The sequence below is a fragment of the Myotis yumanensis genome, unplaced genomic scaffold (assembly GCF_028538775.1).
Source record: "Myotis yumanensis isolate MYYU_CA2020_CCGP unplaced genomic scaffold, mMyoYum1.0.hap1 SCAF_9, whole genome shotgun sequence".
Taxonomy (NCBI): domain Eukaryota; kingdom Metazoa; phylum Chordata; class Mammalia; order Chiroptera; family Vespertilionidae; genus Myotis; species Myotis yumanensis.
Genome location: NW_027223760.1, coordinates 69,573,603 through 69,588,994, shown reverse-complemented (window position 1 = coordinate 69,588,994; position 15,392 = coordinate 69,573,603). Strand labels below are relative to the sequence as shown.

At 38.0% G+C, this 15,392-nt stretch overlaps 1 protein-coding gene across 1 annotated transcript in view; it reads right to left on the bottom strand.

Moving 5' to 3' along the window:
* The window catches only part of GSAP (gamma-secretase activating protein), a 73,352-nt gene that overhangs the window by 32,053 nt on the left and 25,907 nt on the right, over positions 1–15,392 (bottom strand). Inside the window, exons 9-17 of the mRNA XM_070424572.1 lie at positions 14,152–14,256; positions 13,854–13,913; positions 12,909–12,952; positions 11,949–12,034; positions 7,725–7,802; positions 6,078–6,155; positions 1,973–2,065; positions 1,640–1,857; positions 55–124 (exon numbers count right to left, since the gene is read on the bottom strand). Coding sequence (XP_070280673.1) covers positions 55–124; positions 1,640–1,857; positions 1,973–2,065; positions 6,078–6,155; positions 7,725–7,802; positions 11,949–12,034; positions 12,909–12,952; positions 13,854–13,913; positions 14,152–14,256 — 832 coding nt within the window. The remainder of the gene's footprint in view (positions 1–54; positions 125–1,639; positions 1,858–1,972; positions 2,066–6,077; positions 6,156–7,724; positions 7,803–11,948; positions 12,035–12,908; positions 12,953–13,853; positions 13,914–14,151; positions 14,257–15,392) is intronic.

Here is a 15,392-nt window from a genome sequence, read left to right as displayed (position 1 = left end):
TTTCCCTCGGGCAAAAGGGTCAAGGATCCAACTTAAAATGTGAGCAACACCTACCAATTATAAATTCCTGAACGGGGTCAAATGAATAGTAGGCAGAGATGTTCTCAGAAATCCATTGAATCACCTTTAAAAAGCAAGAAGACAATTCTGTTAATATTTAAATCTGCACCCTGCCCCCACCACCAAAGAAGTATAAAATATATATGAAACATATCTATTTTGGAATTGCCTAAGAATATACTTATTTCTATAATAGACTAGACTAGACTAGACTAGACAGATAATGGAAGCCTGTGTAGGTAAAACAATATTATAAATGAGATCCTTTTTACATGTCTTTTTAATAAGTGCCCTTGGCTGGAATCCAAATAAACCTTACTGTACCCAATGTTTGTTTTTGCTAGAGGAGGTCATATTCTAGCAAGGAACCAGTGGGAAGAGCTGAGTAAACAAACCCACTGAGCTGGAGGCAGCAGAGCTGGGTCTGACTTCCAGCTCAGTCATCAGTACGAACATTGCCACACGATTTAACAGCACTATGCTGTCCTCTGAGGGGAGGAAGGAGGGATATCCTGTGGTCGACAGCTCTCCCATAGTCTCCAAAACCATCCTCGTCAGCTAGAGGAATAAAGCCCCTCACTCTCTACCTTAGAATTTACTCTCATGGTTCTATTCCTACCAATAATTTGTTTTTTCCAAACCTATTCCTGTTCATTGTATTTATTTTCACAACTGATTAAACAAACTATTACCATAGACAATCAAACCATGGATGCAAAGAGTGTTGTTGGGTCAACAAAAGTTGGATGCTTTGGAAAGACTCTAAAACACTCACTAAAAAACAAGGTATAGGTGAGGCAACTATAAAAGACTGAGGGGGGAAAATGCCCTATATAAACACATTGCTTTGAAATTATTGCTCTCCTTAGGAAAAGAAGAAAAAAGGAACTAACAGGAATAAGAGACAACACATTACTAGTGTGTGTAATGTAAGAAAAATGATTTTGAACTTCAATTAGCTGACGGTCAAATAAAGGGCTTTCATTTACATCAAAAGATAGGTGAATAAATGTACATTTATATGCTTTAGGTTAAAATAAAATGTTTAAGATATCTGTTTTTCAATTAACCAACAACCCATTGGTGCCAATTAAGGCTCTGACTTCGCAGGAACTGTAAAATTTTTTTTTTTTTTAGGAACTGTAGCATTTAATGACAAAGTGTAAAGGTGCTTTATAAACTATTATGTGAAATTTAAATGTAATTTTCAATAAAATATATGCCACCAGAGTTTAGTCCATTTGGCAATATACTCCAAATATAGAACAGGTGAAAAAGTAGATATTTGAGAAATTCATTATTTACAGAGCACTTCCTTAGAATGTTACTGATGTAGCTAAACATTCATTCACAATATCAAAAAAAAAGAGGAGTCAAAAGAACAGACGGCACCCTCTGAGGTCTGGTTGGGATCCATTAAAAAGGAGCACAAGAGAAAAATATATTCAAGTCAGGATGAAGACATAAACCTTGATCAATTGCTAACAAATAAACATAGCTTCTGTTCATGTTCAACCACTAAACAAATACATCTGATACTGTCTATTTGCCAACTTTTAAACTTAAGCTATGCCCCCACCTGGGCTTCCAGAAACTCCGGGTCTCGGCCACATGACAGCACGCAGTGCAACACGGCCATCTTCTCACAGTCTGGCCGTGTGTCCCACAGGAGCCGTAACAAATAGGACTGGTTGATGGACGCTCTGTAGAGCTTCCCAGAACACCAATCCAGCACCAGGGACCCCGACAGTGACTGCAGAGGTCCATGAGGTAGCATATCCATCCCTTCATTGTTTCCTGGCCAAAAACAAAAAGATCAGCAAGTAAAAGGAACCTTTCTTACCTAAACATAAACATTCAAGTCAACAAATTCAAACGGACCATGTTCTTGAGAGGAAATCTTCAGCCGTACCTGTCAAAAACAGACTGTGGCAGGTCAGGTCTGGATGCTGAATGTTAAGTAGATGAAAGAAATGACCAGGTAAGTAAACAGCCACGTAATAGTCTGTAGAAGAGAAAGACGGAAGTCATCTACATGTGGTAAACGCTGTACAGATACAGATAAAGCCAGGACTTCATGGTATTCCTATTTTTTTTTAATCTCTTAAAACAAAAGCTTTGGTCAATGTGGTAATAAGCTGTCTTCTGTCAATACATCCCATCTTACAGGCAGCTCTCATTTATTTCTATCTGTGGCTAATTTTACTCAGACCTTTAGCGATGGTTACCTTAATTTAATCTATAGTTTTGTTTCTAAGTGAATTATGGCTTTATATAATTCTAAATGATCTTTGGGAGCAAATTAGAATAGAAAAAAATTTTCTTAGTAAAAGAAAAGAAAAAAATTAAGCAACATGAATTATTCCTTAATCTGATAAATTGGGAATAGCTTATCATGGGAATTTCCTTCAAAGTTTCTGCCAGTTTGGGGAAGTTCTAAGATTTCGTTTCCCATGTTTACCCACTCATCATCACCATCATCAGAGTCATGCTTATCACTGTCATCATCATCATTATTTTGTTCAGAGAATCTTTAAATTGATATTCATCAAAACAATCTCTGCTGCCCAAACCGGTTTGGCTCAGTGGATAGAGCGTCGGCCTGCGGACTCAAGAGTCCCAGGTTCGATTCCGGTCAAGGGCATGTACCTTGGTTGCAGGCACATCCCCAGTAGGGAGTGTGCAGGAGGCAGCTGATCGATGTTTCTCTCTCATCGATGTTTCTAACTCTCTATCCCTGTCCCTTCCTCTCTGTAAAAAATCAATAAAATATATTTTTTTAAAAAAAAAACAATCTCTGCAGGCATCTGACACATTATGAAGTACTAGTTTATTTTATTGCATAGCTCACTCCTCTATAGAATTCACACCTTCATGGTCCCTGCACTAGATATTTTTGTACCAAGAACATTTGTATGCAGATTGAGTCAAAGTGTAAAAGTACATTTCTGGAGAATGGGAGGGTAGAAATACCAATATTTTCTCTAGGATCTTAAAAAAACAGAAATTCACATGATTGTAGTGAATATTATGCAGATGAAACATTTAAGTTACAAGTGAGCCAGCTGGAATCTTATTTTCCAAAGAAGCAAATAAATATGTGCTAATCATTTGCATAGAAGGCATTCTATGCAAAGGAAAGGAAAGAAGATGTAAAACTCTAACCAGTCACCATGGATCAAGTGATGCTAAAATGCTTAGCACAAATGGTTGCAATAATATAATTATGGCAAACCTTAAGGAGAAAAACATAAATAATAATATAGTAGGGTACAGTGGTAAGGGTGTAGGCATCAAATGACCTACGCTAACCGGTTCATTAGGATGGCACTACGTCCCTGGGAGAGGGGGCATTTGGAAATATCTGACGGTGTTTAGGGTTGTCACAATCATTGGGGTGCAGGGGGATTCATCCCTACTGCCATTCGGTGAGTGGGATGTTAAATCGCTAAATGTGCAGGACACTCTCACACAAAGAATTACTGTCTCACCAAAAATAACAGTAGTATCTGTGGTAAGCTGGCCTCCAAATGTTCAAGCGCTAATCACCAGAGCCTACGAATATGTTACCTTAAGGGATAAAAGGGATCCTGTAGATGTGATTAAGGATCTTGAGATGGGGACAGTATCCTGGATTACCCAGTGGACCCAGTGTAATCACAAATGTTTCTATAAGAGGAAGATCTGACTACAGAAGAGAAGATCATGTGATGAAAAAGATTGAAATGATGTGGTCACCAGCCAAGAAATGCTAGCCTCTAGATGCTGTAGGGGGCAAAGAACCCTTTCTTCCTGGCATCTCCAGAAAGAGCCATTTTTGTCCACATGTTGATTTTAGCTCCTCAAGACTCATTTCAGCATCCTGACCTTCAGAACCATAAGAGAATGTTTTGTTGTTTTAAGCCCAAAATTTATGGTGACTGTTTTCAAAAGAAATAAACTATAATAGTGCCCCTGATAAGAGATACTAAAAGAGCCTGGGCAGTCCAGCCGGTGTAGCTCAGTTGGTTGAGCACTGTCCCATGCACCAGGAGACCACTGGTTCCATTCCCGGTCAGGGCGCATGCCCGAGTTGCAGGCTCAGTCCCTAGTAGGGGGCCTGCAGGAGGCAACTGGTCAATGTTTCTATCTCTCTCTCCCTCTCTCTTCCTCTCTCTGAAATCATTAAAAACATTTTAAAAAGAAGAAGAAGCCTGGATATACATCTCAGCCTTTCTGAGCCTCAATTTGATTATCATCACTAAGCAAAATTATTGTAATAGTCAAGATAACTTAAGTAAAACAGCATATAGTATTCATTTTTTTAAATGAAAGCTTTTTATTTATAAACATATTGCTTATATAGTGGTGCTTAGGAGTTTATTGAAAATTTCCCCTAAACTCTATTTTTTAAAATTTCAATCAATATAAGCCCTTTTAACACGGTGGCAATTTAGGGAAATTGCATGCAATTGACAGCAAAAAGTACATCACTCAAAAAAGCAATATTGTTGTCATAAAAATTACCTCCAGAACAGTTTTAGTCAAGTACAATTTTGAGCCTATAAAATGTGTTTATGAAGGAAAGATAACCTATGTAAGACAGCCTATTTTCACAAAGCTCTAGTATTTCTGCCTTCTCCACATTCTGAAGACCATAGATTAAATTCATGCCTGCCCTTTTCAAGAGTCATTCCCAGGGTAAAAAAAAAAGGTGGGGGAGGGGGGGAATACCTTTGACCTCACAAAATGCCAAGTTGGGGTTTGTTTGATGCTTTTTTAGTGGAAAGTTTCCCCCACATTGCTCTTTAGATGGGATGCTGATAAGAATCAAGTCCTAGTCCCAAGAAATCTTATATTTATCTCTCTTACCACAGGAAGCAGTAGCAGAGGCCTCTCTAAGGCCATTTCCCACAGATTCAGAGCTCATAAAATTTGCCACATACTGGCCAACATAGCATAAGATGTCTTACCTCACCAAATAGTATTACTCAAAATAAAAATCTTTTTATGAACATTCTTGTCATTTTGGTTCTCACTTTGCCTACTTCTCTCACATCACACCTTCCTAAACCTTTGTCATGACAGTAGCTTCCCCCCTCCCTTTTTTTTTTGTTTTGTTTTGTTAATTCTCACCCAAGGATATTTTTTCCATTGATTTTTAAAGAGAGTGGAAGGGCAGGGAGAGACAGAGAGAGAGAAACAGCTATGTGAGAGAGAGACATCAATTGGTTGCCTTTTGTACATGCCCAGTTAGATCAAGCATGCAGCCAAGGTACGAGGTGCCCTTGACCTGAATCAAACCTGGGATCCTTCAGTCCGCAGGCTGACACTCTATCCACTGAGCCAAAAGGTAGGGCAGCTTTTCCTTTTTAAATATTATGCCATGTCCCATATGTAAGCAAGCAACAGTTCTGTGCTAACCTGTTTGTGCCCCATATACCAATTAGCATGGAAAAGCCACTTTCCCAGTAGAAACAATAAACCCCTTCTTTATTTTCTTCTTCACAGATTCCCTTAATAGAACTCAAGTTCCACTTACCATATTTACTCAACGAAAAACAACTCACTTAAGCGGATCCATTAATCATTTGTGGGACTTGGAAGCTTTTAGCAATTAGCAACAGGGAATGGACAATTTCCCAAATGCCTTTGTCCTCTCTAGAATCAAGGGCCAACATGATGTATTATTGCTCACAGGCTTTTAGGGAACAGCTCATTCACTGTCATCATTTTACACTAACAAAATGGCTCTTAGGATTGCTACTGCAAACGTGAGGAAGCTCACAGTGTGGGTTCTCTAAAAAGAGAAATGAGTGCTCACCTCAGACCCCCATAAAGGCTGATGGAGTTGGGTGCTTCCCTAGAAAACCTTCTCTTACCAGATTTCAAAAAGGACAGTGATTGTCATTGCAATCTAAGTCCCATAGAGGCATGAGAAGATGGGATGGACAGAGAAAATGAGACGTAGAGGTTGGGGCATAACATGTACTGGAAGGATGGCTCAGAGCGGAGAGGTGCCCCTCTCCCTCACTCACCAAGGTTAAGGAAAGTAATGCCCTTTGTCACCCGTGAGGGCGCACTCCCAAGAGCAGCAGTGAAGGTCTTGCTGTACCCTGTGGAGAGAGAACACGTTAAGAAACAAAGAGCTGGAATGCCACCTAAGGCAGTGAGTCTTTGTAATACTCTCAACTTTAGTGCCTGTGACACTGACAAAGCAAGCAGCTTTGACTTCTAGACCTCATGGTTCCCATTCTTCTCCCAACGGCAGCATTAAGGGTAGGTGACCTGAGTGCAGTCACATTCCAGTAGTTGTTCGGGGCTTATTACAACCTCAGACCTTAACAGGTAGGTTGTGCTGGGAGGGAATGATCCAAAGGAATCTACTTAAGGATCCAAGAAATGGAGGAGACCAGCTGGCTCGCTGGCCCTGGTGCCTCAAGGCTCACTCCACACTCCTGAAGTCATTAAGACCCTCTGAGACTTCTCTGAGTCATTTCGGAATACCACTTTGAGGTAGATTGGATTAGGCTATCTACTAAACTTAGTGTTTTAGGCTTCACTCTCCACTTTCTAACTCCTCTTAATCTCAGAAAAGTTTTATTTACTTGTTTTTTTAGTGTGGTTTTTTTGTTGTTGTTGTTGTTTTAATATATTTTTATTGATTTCAGAGAGGAAGAGAGAGAAGGAGAGATAAAAAAACATCAATGATGAGAGGGAATAATTGATCGACTGCCCCCTCACACCCTGTACTAGGGATCAAGCCCGAAACCCAGGCATGTGCCCACGACCTTTCAGTTCGACACTCTATCCATTGAGCCAAACCGGCTGGGGCATAATTACTGGTTTTAATCATTAATCACTAGAAAAATGTGTGAAACTTTCCACAACATACTAACCTTACACTAGTAAAGCATGTATATATGTCTAGTTCTGAAGGTACTTTCATTTTCTTCATTATCAAGTAAGTTATTAAACTTTCTTGCCTCAATCTCTAACTTCTGAAAGAAATATTAGGCCCACTTGCAGAATAATAAACTGGTGTGGCCTGGCATAATATTTTTTCAATTTTGGAAAAAAAAATCCATCTTTAAAATTTTTTAACTTCACCTACAGTATGTACTATATAAAAACCAATGTTTAAGGATCTAAATAAGCAAAATAAATACTCCGTAGCATTGTTCAGACTAAAACTATTAAAGGACACACTGTGAGCAATGACAGGACTGGAAGAGGTTGCACATTTTACTCCTGCTCCCTAGGCTGGCTGTTGACATATCAATTTTGGGGATAACAGATATGTGAAATGAAATATCTTAGGTTTTAGACCTGTTAAAGTCTGAGATCATGGAAGCTTTTAACTAAAACCTTAGGTATGTTTGTAAGTTAAATCTACCAACATGTTCCAACTAGTAATAAAAGAAAAGCAAACAAACACACTTTGGGAAAATATGTCCATTAGGATTGACCTACAGACCTAGAAAAATATATTGGTCAGGATAAAAAGTATATAATATATAAAAATATTTAGCTAACTTAATATTCATCAGTGAATTTCTTCAGCAAACATATTATATAGGTATACTGGTACAGAATGTATTCAATAATACTAAAATCTATCAAATTTGCTACTATTTGGAAAAAGTGATTATGTGAAAATAAAACACAAAGGAAATGAAAAGTACCTTTATGAAAGTAAAACACTGAATATGTGACTTGTTCCCAAGAGTCAAACTTCGGGCTGTAGCACACACACAAACTTCCTAGAAATTAGAAGGGATTTAGCAGAATCATAAACAAAAAGATTCCTAAACCACTTAACCTTACTTATATTCCTTTTGATTTCTTGTCTCAATTTACCTCCTAGATTATTCCCAAACTCTAGAAACGATCTATAACAAGTTGCTAAGAAATTTCAATTCAGCCATTACTCAGCACACACTATACACAATGTATGAATAGAGACACACTCCTGTGTATGAAATTATGGGAGACTAGAGAAGTTTGCAAAGTTTCATGAGATTCTCCTAATACACACGTACAGCCCTGCCCTCCAATCCAGTTTGCCTTCCAGTCATTGCTAATAGCTGAAGACCCTACTATATCAAAATGTATCTCCTCTTCACGGGAATTTTCCAGTCTTCTTCATTACCTAGAATAAGAGGTGAACTCGGCAATCTTATGGAGCAATAAGAGCAAATGTAATATGAGAGCCCCCTCCCCCCCACCTCCTACCCACTGAGGGCCTTGGCCCAAGGCTGAAGGAGAGCCCTGTACACCTGCATTGTCCACCACTCCAGGACACCCTTGGTCTTCCCACCTCTTTCAATGTGTGTGAAACTGTACATCACCTCTAACAACTGTTGCTATGTGGACAACTAGATAAAGTCCATCGATGACCTACAAATGGGGGAATTATGCTTAAACTGATAGTTCATTCTGATGCTAATGTTTATGTGATTAACTGAAATAGGAGATTTTCCAGGTGGAAAGCAACTTAACAAAGAGTCTGGAAAGTTCTAGTCCCCAAGCTAACGTTTAACTAGATGTGTGAATGCAATCATTACTCTGCTGCAATGAACCACCCACTGTTTCCTCCATGAACTCCACTAATTCCTCTATGAAAGAATCAGGGTAGAAAAAAAAGTCCATTTCCCATAAGGTTATTTAAGGATTCTGTTATAATACCTAGCATTTGTGACTATATTCAATGACATTTAAGACTATTGTTACATTTTATTGCAATAACTTAAACAAAAAAGAATAACTTTATCAGATTAAAATAATAACAATTCTGTTAGATATAAAATTACTACTATGGTTACCGAGTAAACAATGATATAACTTTTCTTCAAAATTACAATAGATTCACTAAGAATAAAAGTAATGCTATACTAAAGCATAAGCAAAAATAATAATTATGAGAGTTACAAAAGTCCCATGAAGCACTCTGCCCAGGCTTCACTTTAAATCAACTAAATCAGAATCTCCGGGAGTGAGACCCAGACATCAGTAATTTTTAAATTTGCCTGAGGCAAATTAATTAAATTCTCTGAGCCTCAGTTTCCTCATCTGTAAATAAAATACAGAACCTACCTCATATGTGAGAATTAAGTGAGATAAAGATTAGCTGCTATCAATATTATTATTATTCCAGAATAATTTTGCTTCCATCTACAAGTTGGGGAAAGTCACAGTTTGAAAAAACAAAGCATGCTCTTAAGGGTGTCTGCAGAGATGTTTAATAAATATTCATCAATGATGAAGATAACATCTCCAAGTTGGCTAGCCTTCGGGAAGCCATTTGGACAATGAAAGCTATTATGGACAAAGTTTTCCAAGGGAAATTATCTCATTGTAAAAGGCTCTAATTCTAAATGCTAAAACACAGGCCTAATTCTGGGAACTTGTGAAGGACAACTCTTACAGGAAGGAGAATTTACACTTTTCGCCCCTCACTACCTCCCAGTAGGTGGTACACGAAAAAGAATCACAGCCACTGACTTAGGACACACAAGAGTGCACTCAGTCGAGCTTCAAAGTTGACTATCAGCTAGGAAAGGAATGAGAATATTTTCTTTCCTCTGATTTGCCCTCCCACCGTAGATTTATTAGAAAAATCTATATGAACTCATAATCTTAGAACATACGTGGCCTGACCAGCAGCACTTTCGTCCACCATCAACTCTCAAGAGCATCCCCCATCACCCGGGTTTTAGTCTCTACGGTCTAATTCCTCGGAAGTTCTCGAATTTCATTTCTCAGGGCAGTAGATTCAGCATAAAGGTTTTCCAAAATGTAAGAAGTAATGGTGAAAGGACAAAGTAGCTCCCAATGACAAATATGTGACAACTGAACATCAAATATCATAGTATCATCACTGATGTAAATAGTTAAAATAAGGCCCTGAGGCCATTGGCATTCCTTTCATGAACCATGTTTTCTGGAAAATGAAGCTACTATAGAGGAAGCCAGGTAGCAATTAGACTAGTTGCTCCCTTCTCCAATCCTACTTCACTGAAATCGGTTTTTGTTTGTTTCTTGTTTAAGCACAAAGGTAAAAAACAAAATCATTTTTGAAAAGTAATTTGGGGAATCCGTGAACTGACAACCTATTATTCAAAAACCAAAAAGTTGCTTCTCTGTCATGTTTCAGATTAAATCTGGAAGCATCACATTTGAAACAGGCTTATTTTTTTTCTATTTCAAAGCTGACTGTGAAGAGCAAGGCTCATTTTCTACTCTCCCAGACACCACTGAGAAAGGAAAAACAGATTCACATCTCCTGCCAGACGAACCTAACATTTTATTAAATAACATATGTCATAGATAGTCATTAAAAATTATAGCTGCTACTATTCATGAAACATTCCTGTGGGAATAAAACCAAAAGGAATAAAACCTTTATAGAATAAAAGCCTAAACTTATTGTGTATGTCAGTAAACGGCACCACTGTTCACTTATTTGCCAGAAATCTAAAAACGATTCCTATCTAATTTATAGCAAGTCTTCTCAGTTCCATCTCCAAAATGCATTTCAAACCCATCCAGTTCTCTACCTCTACTGCCTGTCCTAATTTAAGCAGTTTCAACTCAAATGTACAACTACAACCTCTCTTGCCTCCTCTAACTCATTCTTCACACAGCAGCCACGGTGAACTTTTAAAACTACATATCCAATCATATCTCTGCCCACTTAAAACACTTCAGTGAACACACATCAATGAATCCTAAAACCAGCAGGTGAGAAATTTTGAAGGAGTAGGACAGTCACATGATGCCAAAGTATCACCTCACAGATGACTAACGCAAAGTTTAAATGTACCTTTACAAGGAAGACAGAAAGTGGTCTCCACTTAACCTAATGACCAAACATTGCATCACTAGTATTAGGACATCCTGACATTATATCCGTCCTGACCTGGTGCAAATAAAGTTCACAATGTCACCTGTGAAGTATTCTTGCATTTGCCTGTGGGGCCCACAGCCATGCGACCCCCACATGCCATGGACTGATGGACTGCAGTGGGGAACACAAGCTAAGCTATCCTGATGCTGTGTAGGACCTGGCTCCAACATGGAAAGGAAACGCTGGGCACTGGCTCTGATTTTAGCTCTGCTGAAACCCCAGCTACACGTCTGTGACAGGGCAAAGGGAAATGGGACTTTGGAAACCCTTTTCTCTGGGTATTACAAGAAATCCACCGCATCAGCAATCAGGGGAGATGGGGCCCACTTCTATCTGTAATACAAGCACTACTTAACTCACATGGCAAATTTCCACTCAAGTTGGAATATTAAAAATGGCTATTAGATTTTGTTATTAGAGTTGATCATTTATGATTGTTGAGATTAATGAGCATTTTTCGCACCAGGTTTGTTCATGTAATCATACTCCCCTACTCTCATTTTCAGGTATACTTCCGCCCCTTTTTATTTTCTCCATCTGCAGTATACAGGTGTTAAGAGACAGAAGATGTACTGGATGTCAAGCTTTATTATTAGCTCAGCAGGTTATAGCATGGCACTTAAAGCAGCTAAGTTCATAGGTTTAGAACCCAAAGACCTCAGTAAGTCTGATGCAAGAAACATCTCCATCACTGTGCTATTTGTTAAAGATGAAGCAGTAGGCTGATTAAATGTGAATCTATCTCCTCTGTTCGAACAATAATACAAAAATAATTATTAAAACAATAACCCTGTTGAGTATAGCTTATTTTATATAGCTAGCAGATTTATAAAATTACAGCGGAGAAAGTAATCTGTTATATAAAAATCCAAATGATCACTTATAGAAAAATGTGGCCATTATATTTCACTTTCAAGATCCATACAACTAAACAATGACTACGCTTTGTATAGAACTCAAGTATAGTTGAACAGATTGGAAAATGCAACCCTGGTTCTACCTGTACGGTTGGTAAAAACGCACAGAGTCGGATATTTGCATAACTTCTCTTGATCTTGAAGATAACCACATCCAAAGTTGACAAGTCTAAGAACATAAAAGACAAAAAATGTTGAATGCATTTAAAAATAACTTTCCTTGCAAAGGATAGTAACCACTAAAATATACCTATAGAAGTAGAGACATGTCCCTGAAAATTTTAAGTATATACATTCTTTTGTTTAAAAACTCCATAAAACAGTTATTTTTTTAAAAAAAAAATACATGGTACATAAATGATATGGTCTGGGAAACAGAAAAAAAATTATTTTCAACTTCCATTTTTTTCTGATTTACAGGACTGCATGTGTTTCAAAATAAGCACAACTGGACATTTATATAGGATGAAATAAAGCTAGTAAAACATCGAATAGTTTGGGATTATCATTGCTCTAATTCAAGAAGACTTTCCTTTTTCTGTGCACTGATGGTGTTGTGTCTAGTTTTTCAAAAGTGTTTCATGTTTTTACTAAAATAGTCTGGGGGCGGGGTGGGAATCACCTTTTGTGTAAAAAGGAAAACAGAAAAGACGTAACTCAATAGATTCAGTTGAGCTACAAGTGGATTGAATTCTTTGATGGCTACAGAAAGGGGTTTTTATGTTTGATTTAAATGTGCTGTCTCTGACTCACGGACTCCTTTTATTGAATCACAGGGAGAAGCGTACTTCCGTGGATCAAACTAGGCAGAGACAGCTACAGAAATAAAGGGCTACAAAAATCAGCACAATTGGCTTTACATGGAAACACCCTGTGTTCATGCTTGACAAAGCTGTTTCTATTCCCTATAGAAAACAGACGGGTAAGAGAAGACATGGAATGTCTGACTATCCTTTTGTCTACATACCATAGATTAGGCATAAATATAACCATTCTGCCCACAAGTGCCTATGAAAATTAAGAGAAATCTTTGAACAACTTACTTAAATCCTGAGTCACTTAATGATATGTCCAAAGGTGCTTCAAACTGTCAAAGAGTCAGGAGAAAACAAACAAAAAATGACATTCAGTGACAATAGTGCTGAAGCCTGACTCTGCTGTGCTCACCTAATGATGAACAGCTCATTTAACCATCGTTTTCTTCAGAGGTTATCCTGAAGATACACAGCACAAAAAGTCCATCAGGAATATTTTGGAGCTTACTACAATCACAAGATTCACCTATATTTATTTCTCAAAGGGCTAATATTTGGCAAACTTTGTTTCAGATTTGAGTATCATAAATGGATTATATAATAAGCCAATTAAAGGGAGGAAACTTTTACAAGACACAGATGACCACATAAGGAAAGAACTGGTGTCTTTAGCAGGAGCGTGGATGAGTCAAAAAGCGGGAGAGGGGAGGGATGCAGGAGGAATAAATGAATTCTTATAATGGTATAATGCCAATCTAGACCAATATTAGTCCTCATCAGGAAGAATAATAATGTACTGTTCATTACAGATAAAAATATTTATGACTCCTCACCCCAAGGGTAGCATTCCAAATAGCTTTTTCAGGAGTCATGCTAGATTTTTACTAATTAAACTATGCCCTCTCACTGACCTTATTCTCAAATCCTCCAACTTCATAAATCCTTTGGCATCAATGACTTATAAGACCACACCTATTTCCTTCTACTAATCCTTATTCTTACACTTGTTTCTTTCATGTGAAGCATTCAGTTATCAGAAATTTCCTATGTATATTCATTGCAATTGCTATAGTGGTGAAGCCTTGAGATGGCAAGAACTATTTTACTTGTTCACACAACTGACAAATAGCACATCAAGTGTGCTAAAATGCTGTTAATGATAACAATTCTCTTTTAAAGGGGGCAGCACCATGTTAAAAAATTTCCTCTAGCCCAGTCATTATCTGGACTTACCATTAGGTTAAAGTTCTCATCAGCACAAAACTGGATACATTTTAAGGTACTCCTTGATCTCTAAAAGAGGAAATCAAATAAATGACATTTTATCCCACTAAAACCAACAAAAACACGAGTTAAAAAACAAAAGAGCATGAGAGAGAAAGAAGCAGCCAAGAAGCAAAAAGTAATGAAAAGCTTTTCATTATTTTTAATAAACCATCAATGAAAATACATTCACTAGTAAATTACAATTACGATAATGTCAAAATTCAATTGTACCTATAAAAAGGAGGGCCACCGGACTAGCTTTTACCTTCAGGTCAATGTAGTATAATCTCTGCTCTGCCGTATCCCATTGAGCCCAAACAAAATCCTCTGCTATTCTCTCTTTTGGGACATTGCCAGAATTTTTAATCACCTAAAGAGGCAAAAGGATTTTAGAAATAAGTAACTATTTTCAGAGAAAAAAGATCTGAAATTCATTGTTAATTTACATATTTTATCTGACTAGTACATGTAAATATTTCCACAGTTTATTTTTAGCAGCCTCCCCCTACCCCAACACATACATATGGCAAGTCTTTTTAGAAAAGATTTAAGGCATCATTTCATTACTTGCTCTTCCCAAACACTTCATAATATACAATTTTACTCTATTCCTACTTTAACAGACAGGCTGGTGGTGTTGAAGGCAAGGCCACACCTAGCACAAGTCAATAGCTACGTTAATAGAAGAGCCAGAGCTTTCTGTTCTGGACATAACCCACTCGGGTCTCTGCTGACGAGGCCTTCACAGAAGCTGGGCTGCCAAGGGAAAACTCAGGCCCAAGACCAAGGCAAAGCTTCCCACCTCTGTACTCCTATGGCACTTTGGCAGGCTCCTGTTAGTTATATTTTAATGAATTCTCTAAGTCTCCCCAGTGATATGCACTCGTCTATGCCACCTTCCTATTCTCAATGCCTTGTTTCTAGCACGTAACAGTTCTCAAGGAATGCTTATTCAAAAAAAGGAAAATGAGATAAGGTATGTGAATTTCCAGGGATATTACAAGTTTAATGGAAGGAATTAAGTATTCACATCCCTCAAAATGCTTTATGTAGCAAAAGTGATCTATATCGGGTCAGAAGAGTAAAGAATGTAGACAGGTTGAGGTAGAAGTGAGAGAAAAAAAGGGAACATAGAATGGCCCATTTTCTTTTTCTTTTTAATGTAATAATTTGTTCTCTTTTTTATTTACTTTTTAATTTAAATTCTTCATTGTTTAAAGTATTACTTATGTCTCCGTTTTCCCCCATTGACCTCTCCCCTGCTGCTCCCACCCCCTAGCACATTCCCTCACCCCCTACTGTCTATGTCCATTGGTTATGCTCATATGCATGCATACAAGTCCTTTGGTTGATCTCTTACCTACCCGCCCTCCTCTGCCTTCCTCTGGGTTGGACAGTCTGTTCGATGCTTCTATATCCATTTTCATGCCTAAACCCTCTCTAACCCTAACAGGGATTTTGCGATTGAGGCTAACTTGGAACTTGGGGAAGGCACAGGGCACGCAG